At 32.1% G+C, this 17307-nt stretch overlaps 1 protein-coding gene across 4 annotated transcripts in view; it reads right to left on the bottom strand.

Annotated features, from left to right (window-relative positions):
- Positions 1 to 17307, bottom strand: part of LOC105325699 (ankyrin-3) — a 130782-nt gene that overhangs the window by 9602 nt on the left and 103873 nt on the right. For 2 of the 4 annotated variants that reach the window (XM_066081677.1, XM_066081676.1), the window contains exons 3-7: positions 14877 to 15060; positions 14317 to 14427; positions 11583 to 11721; positions 10811 to 10935; positions 10015 to 10068 (exon numbers count right to left, since the gene is read on the bottom strand). In XM_066081677.1, the coding sequence (XP_065937749.1) occupies positions 10015 to 10068; positions 10811 to 10935; positions 11583 to 11721; positions 14317 to 14427; positions 14877 to 15060 (613 nt within the window). The remainder of the gene's footprint in view (positions 1 to 10014; positions 10069 to 10810; positions 10936 to 11582; positions 11722 to 14316; positions 14428 to 14876; positions 15061 to 17307) is intronic. The other 2 variants (XM_066081678.1, XM_066081675.1) reach the window with 1 other exon arrangement.

Here is a 17307-nt window from a genome sequence, read left to right as displayed (position 1 = left end):
TCATATAAAACATTTTTTAATGTCTGGTGCATGAATGCTATGACCATCCAATAGTTACTGAAACCCTTTAATGTTTAGCAATTACAAACTCTTCCTTTACTTTAAATAATCGATATCAATTTCGAATATTCCTAATGGATATTGAAAAGTCCGAGCGATGACCATTTATCATTGTTTATTGATGATTGTAATTTTTTTCAGAGCCTCAGAACACTGAAAGACCTCTGTGTGGTTGCGTTTGCAAGTGACATGTTTAAAAAGAAGCACAGAAAGATAAAATAAATACGCACATGTTTTACAAATGTGAATCCTACTTAACACTTGAAGCAAATCTATAGACATGACATAAGTTATTGTGTTAACAATTTGGTTGATTCATATTTGATATTTTTCCCTTTCTTTTTTTTCGGGGGGTGGGGGGGGGCAAACGATGCGCACGCCATGTCGTGTTGGCGTATAGGCAGCTAGGCCCCGAAGAGTACTTTGTTGTTTAGGCTTGTAACAAAAACTGCTTCAATCAGCAAGTTATCTTTCTTTTTCATTAACTATTGAAAGTTTTACATACATCTTTTACATAAACTTTATGATAAATTACAATTATAGTTTCTAATTTTTCATAAAAGGTTTTCTGTTTTTAAGTTTAGATATGATAAAATGAAATGGATCTACATGTTTTAGAATGAACAAAATTCAAACCAGAGCTTTTTGATATATATAACACATTTGATCAATATGATAAGATTTTGGTTCAACATTTTTAATTTTTGCGCCCCCTTTCCCCTGAAAAGGCGGGGTTCAGTTCGTTCCGTTCAAATTTCATGTTTTGATATTTGAATTAAAATAAAAGTTGCCTTCCAGCATAAAATGGGGCCCAGTACGTACAGCCTCCCTTGTTCCTTGTTTTCCTTATTGCCCTAGGCTATTAACTATGAGTTATCAGAAACAAAGTGAGAATATTTTCTGCAGAAGGTATTTCTCTTATCGGAGGGACATTCCTTAAAAATTCCTTTTCCCAAGCACGAATATATATATATATATATATATATATATATATATATATATATATATATATATATATATATATATATATATATATATATATATATATAAAGCACTGAATAGAATCAACAACACTAGGCATCTTTAAAGTGTCGGATCTAATATATAGATACTAAGCCAGTAAACTGAATATATAAAGCATTAAAAATGGCTAACGACACGAACAATAGAAATTGTCAAATTTTTGGGACAACCAGTCCCTTCTTCAGGACCAAAAAATAAATTCCATGAGAACAAAACAAAGAAAACAAATCTAAAGCTACTACTAAACTACTTAAGAAACTATAAAAAAGAACAGCTACATTATAAACATTTGTTCACATTCTTAAAGAAGGTGTTGCTACTGTCGCCGATCGCTCTAAAGTAATCAATCAACTGCCAACTTCACGCCTGATTAAGTTAATTAGCTAATTAAAATTGGCGTCCGAGTTAAGTAATGAAAATTTGAACCCCCGTTGTTAACTCGTACGGCACTTATGATATAGACTCGAATTTTGATTAACAAGTGCCGTACGAGTTAACAAAAAAATATGGATGCATAGACTGAAGTCTTTCCGCCCTGATGGCATGAACAAATTAAGTGACTTCACCAAAATGAACATCAACTAACCGTAGCAATATCACCATCATCATCCTTTTGGGTACATGTACAATCTTTCATTCATGTAATTCATTCAACTTATTAGCTCGTTCCTTGGTTTTGTTATTTCTAATTGTTTTTTATCCATTTTATTTTCGTTATTTAACTCCCATTAGTTTTTACACTCTTATGTATATTTATGCGGCCTTTCACAGAGCCTATCTTCCCTACAAACCTTCACTACGAACTCTCTAATTAGTACAACTTACTTAACAGAACCCCCAATTAGCTAATTAATTAGTTTGCGTTCTTCTAGCACTTATTCACAGACCGTCCGCTGCGTCGGACGGGATTTTTCTTTCTCGGGCTTGCAATCTTTAATACAAAGATGTAGCTGCGACGTTTCGATCCGGTGTTTTTACATTTTTTAGTTTGCTTATTTGCAAAGTGTCAAGAAAGTCGACCATCTGGTTCTTTTTAGGGATCATCTCAAACTATAGGGACATTTACTATAGGAATATATCAGAAACTGTCATGTTCCGCTTTTCGAAGCAGATAAAAAATACTACAATAGCCTTTCTTCCAAAATTGTTATATATGATTAGTAATATCTTTTTCTAACTTTTATGTAAAAAATAAACAATTCTACCGTCTAGTTTATAGTGGGGGCCATCTCAAATTATTAAAATGCACCAAATTTTGCTATATATTTAGAGCATTACGAATGAAGATTGGTATAATGGATCTATTAAAAAAATATGGAAAATGTTCTCAAAGGATACAATGTAGCATCATTCTGTGTAATAGAAATTACAACAGCGTACACATTTTACTTTTTGTTTTATGTTATTTTTTATAACGTACTCCTGCAAAGCTACAGTTTATCATAACGTCATAAAGGCGCAATGGCAATGCTTCTCTCGTTTAAATCGTTTAAAAAATGAAGATTTCTTTTAAAGGGGCATGGTCACGATTTTGGTCAAATCTTATTTTTCTGTTTTCATTATTTACGATGCTTTAGGAATGCATTTCTAATGATCAAATGAAATTTGGGTGCCAGTCGTTGAGTTTTAAGCAAGATACAGGGCTCACAATTCTTCGTCATGTAAACAAGGCTCGTGCCCTGTTTTTGTTTACATAGGTTCAATATACCAGTAAAAAAATCTTTTTAAAGCTGGTTTGTCTATCTTATTATTCATTTAAAGCATAAATAGATAGTTCCTAACGATTAACACATTTATTTTAGGTCTAAAACTGGAATTTTCACTTTAACATTCGAAATGTAAACAAACGCTTTGGTTACATAGTGAAGAATTGTAAGCTCTGTACTCGCTTATAACTCATCAAATGACACTCAAATTTTGGTTGCCTTATTAAAAATGCCTTACTAAAGCATTGTAAACATTCAGATCGAAAAAATGATTTTTGACCAAAATCGTGACCATACCCCTTTAAAAATCTAAGTACATTTATATGTTTTTTGCTTATTGGGTTCAATTTTATTCATGTTATCTTTAAAATGTCATAATAAATATAAATCCACTGTATTCTACTAGAATGCGCAATAACATGCGCAAGTAAAACTAAAGACGGCCTCTCAGGGGCCGCATCGCTCACCTGAGCAACAATTGCCTTAATTTTGATCAAATTAGCATCACAGTATCATAATATCTTGACAACGAAGTACAGTAGATCTTGCTAAAAAAAAATGAAAATCTGCCAATTTTTATCCACCTCTTTTTGAGGAAATACCAAACCCATTTTGTTGTTGTACCTGTAAGAAGATTTTTCTCTATTCCTATATACCCCCCCCCCCCCATTTCGTTGCACCACTTTTCTTTAGGGAATCATGATTTCATCAAACTTAAATTTGCAAAACCCGTGCTTTCACACTAAGTACTGAGTTTTGGACCGAAAACTTTCGCAGAATATTTTTAAAATTTTTCTCTTAATATTCCTATGTAAAAATTCAAACCGGCATCACGGCCCCGCCCTATCACTAGGGACTGTGATTTGCAAACTTGAATTTACACTACCCGAGGATGCCTCTACACAAGTTTAAGCTTTTCTGGCCAAATAGTCTTTAAAAAGAAGATTTGTAAAGATTTTCTCTATATATTCATATGTACAAATTCATCCCCCAATGGTGGCCTCACCATACACCTGGACTATTATTTAAACAAACTTGAATCTATACGATCTGGGGATGCTTCCACTCAAATTTGAGATTTTGTGGCCATATAATTTTGAGAGAAGATTTCTAAAGATTTTTCTTTATATATAAAAATGTATCCCCCATTGTGGCCCCGCCCTACCCCCAGGGACCATGATTTGAACAAACTTGAATCTACATTATCTGAGGATGGTTACACGCCAATTTGAGCTTTCTTGGCCAAATAGTTTTTAAAAGAAAATTTTAAAAGAATTTCTCTATATATTCCTGTATAAAAATGTTTCCCCTAATTGTGGCCCTACCCTACCCCTGGGGACCATGTTTTGAACAAACTTAAATTTACACTATCTGAGGATGCTGCCACTCAAATTTGAGCTTTGCTGGCCTAATAGTTTTTGAGAAGACGATTTTTAAAGATTTTTTCTATATATTGTTATGTTAAACTTGATCCCCCCATTGTGGCCCCACCCTACCCCCGGGGACCATAATTTGTACAAACTTGAATCTAAACTATCTGAGGATGCTTCCACTCAAATTTGAGCTTTCCTGGCCTAATAGTTTTTGAGAAGATTTTTAAAGATTTTCTCTATATATTCCTATGTAAAATTTGATTCCCCCATTGTGGCCCCACCCTTCCCCCTAAGGACTATGATTTAAACAAACTTGAATCTACACTACCTGAGGATGCTTCCATTTTAATTTGAGCTTTTCTGGCCTAATAGTTTTTTGAGAAGAAGATTTTTAAAGATTTTCCATATATATTCCTTTGTAAAACTTGATTTCCCCATTGTGGCCCCACCCTACCCCCAGGGACCATGATTTAACAAACTTGAATCTACAGTACTTGAGGATGCTTCCATTTTAATTTGAGCTTTTCTGGCCTAACAGTTTTTGAGAAGAAGATTTTTAAAGATTTTCCATATATATTCCTATGTAAAACTTGATTCCCCCATTGTGGCCCCACCCTACCAACAGGGACTATGGTTTGTACAAATTTGAATCCACACTATCTGGGGATGCTTCCACTCAATTTTGAGCTTTCCTTGCTTAATAGTTTTTAAGAAGAAGATTTTTAAAGATTTTCTCTATATATTTCTATGTAAAATTTGATTCCCCCATTGTGGTCCCACCCTTCCCCCAGGGACCTTGATTTGAAGAAACTTGAATCTACACTACCTGAGGATGCTTCCATTCTAATGTGAGCTTTTCTGGCCTAATAGTTTTTGAGAAGAAGATTTGTAAAGATTTTCTCTATATATTCCTTTGTAAAATTTGATTCCCCCATTGTGGCCCCACCCTTCCCCCAGGGACCATTATTTGAACAAACTTGAATCTACACTACCTGAGGATGCTTCCATTTTAATTTGAGCTTTTCTGGCCTAATAGTTTTTGAGAAGAAGATTTATAAAGATTTTCTCTATACATTTCTATGTACAGTACCCGCAACGTTATATTTTACAATCCTATCCTATCGTATCGTGTATCAATCCTATCGTATCGTGCGTGTATACTGTTTTATCGTGCGTTAATTCTATCCTATCGTGCGTGTATACTGTTCTATCGTGCATTAATCCTTTCCTATCGTGCGTTAATCCTTTTAGGTTTATCGATTAATTTCAACAAATCTTCCGTTTATCCTATCGTGTTAATCGTTTCGTGCCTTTTCTTAAGCAAGTAAATTTATTACTAAGTTGCAACTCATTCGGTGAGCCGTATACGAATATTTATTCAACAAGAATTGTAAAATCCTATCCAACATTCCGTCAGGATACTAATTTTTAACTTCTTTAGATCAAAATTAACCAATGTTATAGGTAAATCATATCTGTTAACATTGAAAATGAAAAACGAAGTTCTTAGGAACAAGGTGACATATTTACCTGTATATCGAATATATTAAATCGTACGCAGAGTGTATTATACCTGCTTAAACATTAACTTTTATGCAATATAATTTTGTTGCAGCATATTTTACAGAAACAAAAATATTTATGATATAAATTAATATTTAATTAAAACCCGAGTTGTATGTTGAACCCGTTATTTTCCATGTGATATTTGATTTCAGGCTATACATTCTATAAATGATGCAGCGATGATTAACAACTCGGCAATTGTTACTAAAAAGAAATGCCACGTAAATCTTTATTTGTACGTGTTCTCTCTCAAATTCTGCCATTATCAGTTTTTCGTAAATATCGTTTAAAGCGATCATATGTTTATCATGAACATCGTTTATCCTTTCCTATCGTGTATCAATCCTATCATATCGTGCGTGTATACTGTTCTATAGTGCGTTAATCCTATCCTTTCGTGCGTGTATACTGTTCTATCGTGCGTTAATGCTATCCTATCGTGCGTGAATCCTATCCTATCGTTTATCTTGTAAAAAATAACGTTGCGGGAACTGTATAACTTGATCCCCTATTGTGGCCCCACCCTACCCACAGGGACCATGATTTGAACAAACTTTAATCTACACTACCTGAGGATGCCTCCACACAAGTTTAAGCTTTTCAGGCCGAATAGTTTTTGAGAAGAAGATTTTATAAAAATACCAAAAAAATTTCAATAATTCTCAATTATCTCCCCTTTAAAGAGGGCGTGGCCCTTCATTTGAACAAACTTGAATCCCCTTTACCTGGTGGTGTTTTGTGCCAAATTTGGTTGAAATCTGCCCAGTGGTTCAACGACGACGACAACGACGACGACAACGACGACGACGACAACGACAGACAACGGACAAATTGTGATCAGAAAAGCTAACTTGAGCCTCTGGCTCAGATGAGCTAAAAACTATCATTGAAAGCCTTCCATCTGTCCACTTGTGCGACATCAAGAGGGAGATAACGTAATAGTAAGCTGTTTAGCGAGATCGGCCTCCAGCTTTTTTATTGCAATGTGTAGGATTGATGACGATGTAGTAAAGTATATCATATGTTGGTAGTTATTATTGAAATAGGGATAACTTGAATTCGAAATTGATGCGTCAAGTCTTATATAGAGTTGAAGATTATATTAAGGTCGTAATGTACAATACTATAACTTGCTTTTATTTCATTAACAAAATTATTGATAGCCATATGCCAAACTGTACTGCAAGTAATTAAATATTATAACTAGTATAGACTTCATTGCACGGTCAATAGGTGGTTATATGAATCCATTATTTTATAATATTGTGCCATATGATATCATAAGATACATTATAGAATATTGTATAGTATCATGAAAAAAATTATTTCGTATGTTGATAAGATTTTGTATCAAGATGTAATATTGTATCATATGATACGATACTGCATCATGTGATTGCTTAATATTAGATTCGTTACTGACTGACTACAGAAATATATCGGCTTGATCAATCTCATAAAAGAGCCGTCTATGAAATTGATCAACCCGATATATTTCTGTAATCAGTCAGAAGAAGCCGAACCGTCTATGAAATTAATCAATCCAATCTATTTCTGTAGTAAGTCAGTAACAAACCTTATAAGTGAATTTGTTTTTTTTTCCGATGACTATCAAGTTACATTCCATTCACAAATACATGATCTACGCAAACCCATGTACAAATTGTGTAACATCTCATGCAATTGAACTCATTTTAACTCCTCAAAATTATCAATCTCGCATTTCAATTACTTTTTGAAAATCGTCGCTTCGCAAATGTTTACTTACAACGTGTTGCTGTTATTCAATTTTAAACGTTTTCTCCCTTTCCAATAAAGAGACTTGAGCAAATCTAGACTTTTTGTTTTGTTCAGCTCCAGACACAACAATATGACGTCAATAATAAAAAATACAACTACTCTAATTTTAAAGAGTTTCAAAGGGAAACTACTCCAAATATTTTAAAAACTTACAACATGCGCTTCCATATTAAACATATGAAATGTCAAAATGAAAAGGCAAACGTCGGTCAATGACGCTCATAATGGCGAAAATCAATTCGCACCGAACAAAGACAGAGATATATGAACCAGTCATATGCTATGTCTTAACCATAAAAGCGTGTCATTTCAGTCCGAGGGAAAACAATGCATCATTTGATTTAAGGAATTTGGAATCATTCTTTGAGTATTATGAGGTAATAATTTTGGTCGGGGAGTGATCAAATCCAATAAAGCCCGAAGGGCTTTATGAGGATTTGATTACGCCCTGACCAAAATTATCACCTCATAATATTCAAAGAATGATTTCCTATTACTTATATATTATATACTTTAGAGCCATTGTACGATTTAATATTTAGATTTAAATAAGCAAACCCCGCAGGTGCCCAATTATACGACATTTGAAGTTATGGGTTATACAGTACAAATCGATACGTAGTGTTATCACAGGCAAAGACACTGGAAAATGTAAATACATGATATTGTATTATATGATATTTTGTTTTCCATCGTGCTGAAATGTCACTTTTATTAAATCAAACATGGCGCGTGACTACCTGATATATCTTTATGTCCGTTTTGTGAGAATTAATAGTCGGCAATATGGCCAACGCTTCGCCCACTCATCCCGACATTTCATAATATTAAGTACAGAAACCTAGTTCCGTAAGTTGTTTTTTTTCGGAGAACTTGCCCTTGGAAATTCTTTTTTAATTAGAAAATTTCCCATATGAATTGACGTACATTGTGTGTCTTGAGCGGAATAAAATGGCAGCATTAAGATCTACTCCCTTTAAACCTTTAAAGTAAATGGCAACAAAACATTGTATGCACAAGAGTGCAGCAAAGTTGTTCAAAGACAATTGAAATTTGAGAAGGATAATTTTGAAAAGTTTGCCGGTGTTTTAACAATATTGGACGAGATGTAATTAAAGCTACTTTTACATGGATTTTTAAAGATCATTGCTTCTTGTGAAATAAATGTCTGGCTACATAGACCTCGGGAAACAAAACACTTATTACATGTAGGTTTGTTACTGATTGACTACGGAAATATAAAGGGCTGATCAATTTCATTGACAGCTATTCAAGTATTATAATCATATAACACGGTACTGTATTATATATTACGAAAATGTCTATGAAATGATACAATATTATATTGTTATATGATTTTTGTCATATGGATTGTATCATATCATATAAACAATGAAATGAATGAAAGCGCTAACGTTTTACTCTGTGTTGTCTTTCATTTTTCAAATTTTCTTTATATAAAACCGGACACTGCGATATTTTTTGGTATATAAAACCGGACACTGCGATATTTTTTGGATTTAACTATATATATATATATATATATATATATATATATATATATATATATATATATATATATATATATATATATATATATATATATATATATTATATATCATCATATATCATCATAACATTTAATTAAAAAATATTATTTTAAGCCGATCTAGTGCATGTTTAATAAGATGCTTCATCTATGCAAGTCTACTATGGATAGGAAAAGTTAAATACAGAACACGACCTTTAAAAACACTTGCTCCAAAAACTGTTATTTCTCCAAAAACTTCAAACCCCTTTAACAAAAAAACCTATGGCCCAAATTCAGCAATCAAACCTGCTAATTGTGAATGTAGCATACCATAGACCAGTCGTATAACTTTCGTTAAGATAGGACCAGTTATGATTTGGATATGGTCATCAAAGGGCACCTGCTCCAAACACTTAACCTGCTATAAACAGGAACTTCCTCAAGCATCTTAAATCTTTTGTTTAGATAAAGCATTCAGCTACTTTAATTCCATACATAAGATACTTCTTTAAGTTTGGTGAACTAAAACTTAGAGCCTGAAAAGAAAGACCGGCTCCAAAATTTTCACCAGGTCTGAACGCAGACGCCGGGGATATATTTGCATTGGCTTATACCCCAAACCCTAGATTTTGTCTCAGTGAGCTAAAAACGATGAGTTAATGACTTTCAAAATCTTGAATAATTTTACGGGGAGGGGGGGGGGGGGGTTTCAAGCCACTTTGGAATAACTTTGAAAGTGGCCACTTTAACTGGGGATTTTTTATTCCACTTTGCCCCTAAAAAGTCATCCGATCATTTTTATAAAACAAATTGCAATTAAATCAGTTAAATACTATTATCTACTTCGTAAATTCAGCTATTTACATAAATAGTTTGAAAGAAAAGTAATAATGCTGGCTTATAAAAACAGAATTCCAATAGATTAACAAATTATAAAACATCTGAAGAGTCTTACCATTTAAAAGTCCCAGTCCTTCATCTGACGATGCAATTGTATAACATGTACATCCTACAATAATAAGTTATATTTCAAATTTTTCATATTCACTTTATATAGTTTACGCAAGCAACAACATTTAACAAAAAGCCTTCAGTGTTTTGAATACTTTTTAAATTTGTTTCTTCTGATTTATGCTCTAAGGTACCTCACTACACCCAGACTCATACTTTTTAAGACACTACTTCACACGATATCGATTTAAATGTGTTGTTAAACTATTTGCATCAATCGATTTGGTTGAATATCGTCAAAGCTCAAAGTTAAATTATCAGTCTTGTAAACTGCAGATAAGGAGCTTTTGTTTCTATTTGCAGATTTTTTTTTATTCAAACCTGCCCACTTGTCGCCTGTAGACTTAATAACATCTTATCCATCATGCTATCTACCATAACTATTTATTTTCCTGCTGATTTAAGCATATATTTCAAGGTGTAGTGGGTCATCTTAAATTTATTAAAACAATCGACACCATAAAAAAGATAAAGTGTCAGTTTTTTGTTTCTGTGTTAAAACGCTTGTTAAAGATCTAACTACCAATTTAAGACATCAGTCCTGAATATACAAAGCAAGGAGAAAGATCACTATCGGACAAGGTTTTTATTTCCTTTCATTCTAATAAATCCTACCCACTTTTTTTTATTATTTTCGTATGCAAACAAGAGGCGTTAACTTTTTATAAAACCTGTATTTAAAACCATTAGTTTTTTAATAATATATAATATCACTTAATTTTCTGCTCCAGATATCTTACCTTGACAAGACTGTTTGCGATATTGGACGACATTTAATGCTACTGATACAATAAGACATATCAGGCATATGATTACAAAAGCAATTAAGTATTGATTTTCACATGAAGCAGGTTCAGTCCTTTGTCTGTAAATAGAACAATTGAGTATTCTCTTCACATTAAAATGCGATTACATGTTCAATTTAACATGATACCTTAAACAAACAGAAAATCGAAGAAAATTTAATCCATAGATACCTTAAAGCATTGGTCCTATGCATTGGTACATCACATGCTTTTTTAATATCAAAAATTAACATTACGGTTGGAAAGGTGTAAAAAAAAAAATACAAAAATAACATTTTGAAATAAAAGAAAATTCATTCACCAGAGGAGCATATTATAATATGTTTAATATATAAATAATGTTTATCAAAGAAAATAACTCTGTCGGTAAACAATTAATGAGATGTGCGGTTATGTAAAACAAATTATTCTGCTTAACTTTTGTTCAAATGAACGCCCAAGTATGCAAATGACTCTTCTGATACAAATATATATCAAAAGTTATTATACGATTTATTATAAAAAAAATTAAATTTACTTAAGAATTCTAAAATTTGGGTGAATTTGTTTTAGGTAGATTTACAAGGAAGCAATCTATTCGATATTAGTACAATATTGATACGTTCTTAAAGTAATACTGCTTACGCGCAATTTCTACACCTTAAAAAATCATTAAAAAATTAATAGAACACATTTTAAAATTAAAAAAAAATTAAAAACAGCTTACCCAGATATATTCAGAAAGTTAGGTACTGTTGCAATATCACTCTTGCTCGTTTTTGTGTCATTCTCTTTTCTTGCAGATTGACACTTACAAACACAATCTTCTGTATAACAACCATTGAGTATACTAAGACAATTGGGGTCTGTAAATATAATAAATGTAAAACATTAGGGTTAACATTCAATAAAAACACCAAAACTCCGATGTACGAATTAGCTATTGATTTGATCGACTGTAACTAGCAATGAACCCGTGTACATATTCTCCAGTGACCAATTAACTAAATTTAATTATTTTTTTTTTAAATTTGGGACAAACTTATGATAAATAAATAGGGATATTTAGGTCGCCATGGTCAATGTGTCGTAATGCGGCTTGCGTTTGACGTCGGTTGTTAACAGCGCCACATTTTAAGCTTCTTCTGGAAAAACTACTGAGTAAATTATCTTTATAATGTTTTTAGTTCGAAGCATTCCTATGAGAAAACAATCTAAATTGTGAAAATCGTGACCTTAACCCCAACCCCTGGGGGTCGCATGGGCAAAGTCAAATATTCAGCGAAGACCAACATTTCAAAAATCATCTTTTCTACCCTCTCAAGCGATAAAATATAATGGTGGTTATTATGATATTCATAAAGCTTAAATGTGAAGCCATAGAATTAACATGTATAAATTATTATAAAATTTGATTCACTACTTCAAATACTAAAAAAACTACTGAATTATTTGTGTTTTTCTGTTAGTTTTAAGGAAAAATGTACGCTTTATAACGTCAAAATTACCATTCTTAAAATAATAACTAAAGGTACATGTTAATAGATTCTTAATTGATAGGTATTGTTATGTAAAAAAAATTGTGACATTTTAATTTTTTTAATACTTTTGAAATTCACTTTAAAACAGGGCAAAATATGACTGAAACTGTTCCTAGTTCTTTCTTACTACTTATCTGACCAACTTTTAATGATTATTATTTTCCGAAAAAATTTACCGATATAATTTGCACAATGCACATGTAACTAGATTAAATTTTGTTTGATTATAAGTGCAATAGCATGGGAAAACGTTATCATTTTATCTATTATTGAACGGAAGAGGATGTAATTGAACAAAACAATTGGCTAATACTAGCCTTACCTAATACTTGTAACAAATAAATAACCAATATCTAATGCCATTGTTGTTTCAGATTTAAAACAAAGGCAAACATTTTTTATTTTGATATTTTTTATCATGAGAATAAAGAATAAAAATGATATCCCAGATTTTGAATATATTTTTCGCTGAAGTCTTTCCTTTAAAAATGTGTTTTCTCGTTAGCTTCCTAGGAAATTTTGAAGTAAGCATTTACCTTTTTTGTACATGTATGTAAAATATTATGTTAGATTAATAAGTCAGTAAGTAAATTGGATACATATAATGTACTTAACAAGGAAAGGAATATCTGAGTTAAAGATATTGTGTCTATTCCTCCTAACTTGTACAATGAAATAAAATAAATCCGACATATGGTCAAGGTAATAATCAACTCTTGTACAATCCAGGTAGATAGAGGCATACTCTATACAAGTGCCCCTTAGAGAACCCCGTAATTGTCTAGTTGCCTGATTGGCGAGTAGTAGTTTGGGGAACACACCCGCAATATTTACTGTGAAAAATGTAGAGGTGGTAGAGGTTTTAATTTTTTATGGTTTAGATAAATGGCTAATATACATCTTTGGTTTACTGTCATATCGATCCACGTTTGTATTGCAAGCGGTTGGTATAGAAAAGTGCAGAGAAAATTTAAGAATACAATCACATCAATTCGTAATAATTAACAGTAAAACAGAGAAACATTAAATAGTCCAGTCACGGTCCAGTAGTCTATAGGTTCATAGGTCCGAAGATTCTGTAGTCCGAAGGTACATTAGTTTGAAGGTACAGTGGTTGCGATGCTAATGCATTACATGGAATTCGTTTGAGAATTGTTTTTTGGAAATTAATTTCATTTAGCATTCTATTCGTCAAAAACAAATTAAATGCAAACGAGTAAAAATATTGAATGAAATTCAACCAGTTAATATTAAAGTTATTTTTTTATATACCAAAAACCAAGGGACTTTTATTAGATAGTTCGACGAAAGAATGGAATTTTTATTTTTTTTTAAATGATTTTGAGTTAACCAAGACAAGTTATTACGATGCACGACCACTCATTTTCATTTTTACGTTAATTCCAATTTACAGATTGTAAATTATACAAGTCCTAAATAAAATTAACTACTCATATGAAGTGCATGCACTTTAAAATACCCAACCTGCACATTTGTGCTTGTGCATAAATACTGTATCACCTTAGGACAATGACTATACTAACTCGGTGAAATTATTTTACGTTGCAAGTGTTTGAGTAATTTTGCCCACCCATTGTTTATGCCCCAATTTTTGGTTTCTTAGCTGGGGTTTATTAACGGTATCGAAAACTTTTTTACATGTATTTCTACCATAGTTTTACTCTATATTGGCGTACTAACATTTTTACCAAATACTTAACATTTAAGTATGATGAATATTGCGGAAAATGCGGAAAGGGGTAATTTTGCAGACTAGCATCAATTTTTTATTATTTTTTATAGTTATCACCCAAATGTGTGAGAGTAGAATAGATGATTTTTGAAAATATGGCGAATTTGACCCTGCTTAAGAGTTGAATAAGGTAACCTAAGAACTGGGACACAGTCATGTTTACATACAGTTGTACAACTGGCTACTGTTGTAGTCTTCAAGTGGACATCCATGAGCAAAATATTGTGCACAATTTATTTCAATCAAAATGCCACTCTCTGCTATTCCAATGCAATGTCCTGTAAGTGAGAGAAAAAATACAATGTATTCTACGTTTTGATATGAAACACATATGAAAATGTTTGCTTGAACTTTGCGAAAATGAATAATTATAACAACGAATAAATAAACTTTCACTAATTTGGCACAAACATTGTGGAATAATAATTGTTTTTGGGAGACAAATGTTCGTGACTTTCGTGTTTAAACCTTGCCCACAAATTTACATCCCCGAGAACCTATAACTTAACACAATCATGCGTTTAATATTTATCAAAATTATCCCAATTACACTACAATGTACCAACAGAACTACGTCCCGACGAACGAGGGACATTTTAGTTATCCACGAACATTGACTCCCACAAATAAAAATGATTCCACAGTACGCCCTTGCTTATTGTGTGTGCTTGTTATTTTAAGAAAATTCTTTGTTAATGTTGCTTTCTAACCAAAACTTCAAACTTACCTTTTTTAACTTCTAACAGCGGTCTTTGATAGCAAAACTCATAAAGCTGGGATAGATCACGATACGGTGCACAGTGATATTTGTAGGTATCAGTACAATTCAACAGCCGAGATGACGCCTGCCATTCTTGTGTATTATTTGGACACACGGGGACCGGGAAATATCCCGTCTTTGTAAAGTTACTCTTAAAAGGAAATATATTTCATGAGTTTTATTATAAAGACATTTTATGTTACTTTGTATCTATCAAAATAAAATTGCCAACGGTATATCACAACTCTAAAACGAAATAAAAAACAAATACAAATACAAGGAAAGAACATATGGCTGAAGAATTCTACAAGTTATAGCCTCGAAATAATTTACAAACATGTAATTCCTACGAATTTGATTACGACAAAAATACTGAACAGAGTTTACGTTTCTTTTGCATCAAATATATTTTAGTTCATAACAATTGGTAGTTGCTTACACCTTTATGTTAGTAATTTGCAATTGTTAATTAATCTACTACATATTTACACTAGCTTTAAATAGCTTTGTTTGTACATATTTGATTGGTTTTGACTACAACGAGACCGGTGTCGTATAATTTAACGTGCGCCCTGTAAAAAGGTCCGGGGCGGACCATAATTGTTAACATTTAAGGTCCGCCTTTGCTCTAAAAGGGTCCGGCCCGTATAAGAAAAGGTCCGCCTAACATAAAAGGTCCGGGTTATATATTTTAATTTTCATTTGTATATTTTTTTTCAATTTCGATTATTTTGTTATAAAATAAGTGGTATTGTTTTGTAATTCTTTAAAAGGAGAACTCACCCAAGGTGAGTTCGTAAACATCCATCACGAAGTGTAAAATTAATGAAAATATATAATTTAACATGTAGTTAAAACTCACATTAAAAAACAGTTTAAACCTGGGGGGTTTTTATTTCAACATTAATTTTGCCAGTCGATCTTATATAAACAGGAAATGAAACTAATTGGTGTCACTAATTTAACAATTGCTTCAGTCAGGTGTTACACCGGTATACACAAACACTACCTTGCAGGTGTGAAGGGTTCACACCTTCAGGTGTTTGACTGTTTGAAATGGTCATGTAAACAATGGACATTTTATACGTCCTCTTTTTGCACATCTTTTCAATATGATTCACGCTTAAAAACGTGACACGTTACAAAATCAAATATTTTTTACAATTAAGTTTAATACCGATACCTACAAGCGGTACGTATTATTGCTATTTTTTATTTGCACTAGGGCACATGTGTAAGTTATGTTAATTATAATAAATTGTTCAACTCTTCGATCCTTTTTTCTATAATTATATTTTTGGATCAGACTTTTGCCCTTGTTTATAGCAAAAAAGGGGAATATCCAAAGGAATTGATTTGTTCATAAGAAATTAAACACAAGTAGTATTAGCAAAGAGCCAAAAGTCCTTCAGCTGTCTTAGCATTTTGTATCTTAAAAGAATTTAAGGTAATTCAGTTTAAAAATATCCTATAAAGGAAATATTTGTGTGAAAAAGGCAAATGTTGACACCTTGTAACATTTTATTTTAGATTCCTGCCTGCTACGCCCACATACATGTATAGCATTAATTTTTTTTTCACAAGTATCATATAAACATTATGAAATGCATTTCTTGGCCCCTCCCCCAATTTAAAGAATAAAAAGGCCATTAAATGAAAATCAATACCGTAAGACAAATAGCCCAAACATAGCTTAATATTTTAAAATCATTTCAATGAGACGGACAATCGTTTGCAATGGATTTCAGGCCTTTGTCACATTTTTAAAAAGTCGTCGGATAAAACATAATTATAAATATGTTTTACTACAGTAACTTCTCTTTCTAATATTACATTAATTTTACAATCTTTTTAGTGACACAATGCATTTATATATACATGAACCGGGTCATATTCCTTTAATTGAAATATCTTTTTAAATACTTATAAATAATGTATAACTACTCTGAATAAATAAAAATAAACTTCCCTGAAGTCAATTTCATGTCCACTCCAACATTAAGAAGATCAAGTGAAAAATATCACAACAAGAATCAAATGAATATCAAACTACATCCATGTATGACAAGTTCTTTCAACGAGGCGGACCTTTTCTTGAACTATAATAGTGGGTCCTACCTCTAGAATGAAAGGTCATCGGGTAGAAATACTGTGAACTATATTTACATGGGGTGGACCTTTTCTGTACAATGATATTGTATCCTACCCCCTAAATAAAAATGTAATTTAGATTAACATCAAAACTTGTTCAATATGTAATAACTACTTGTACTTAATTCACTGTTTAACTACAGGTGTTAAGGTCAATATCTAGTAAATGATTACAGAGTGTCTTTTTGGTGGTAGATCCATTATGACGTCATAATTATTTGAAGAATCGTTTTCCCGTACTTTACGG

This window comes from Magallana gigas, chromosome 4 (assembly GCF_963853765.1).
Source record: "Magallana gigas chromosome 4, xbMagGiga1.1, whole genome shotgun sequence".
Lineage (NCBI taxonomy): Eukaryota > Metazoa > Mollusca > Bivalvia > Ostreida > Ostreidae > Magallana > Magallana gigas.
This window is presented reverse-complemented; position numbering and strand designations above follow the sequence as displayed.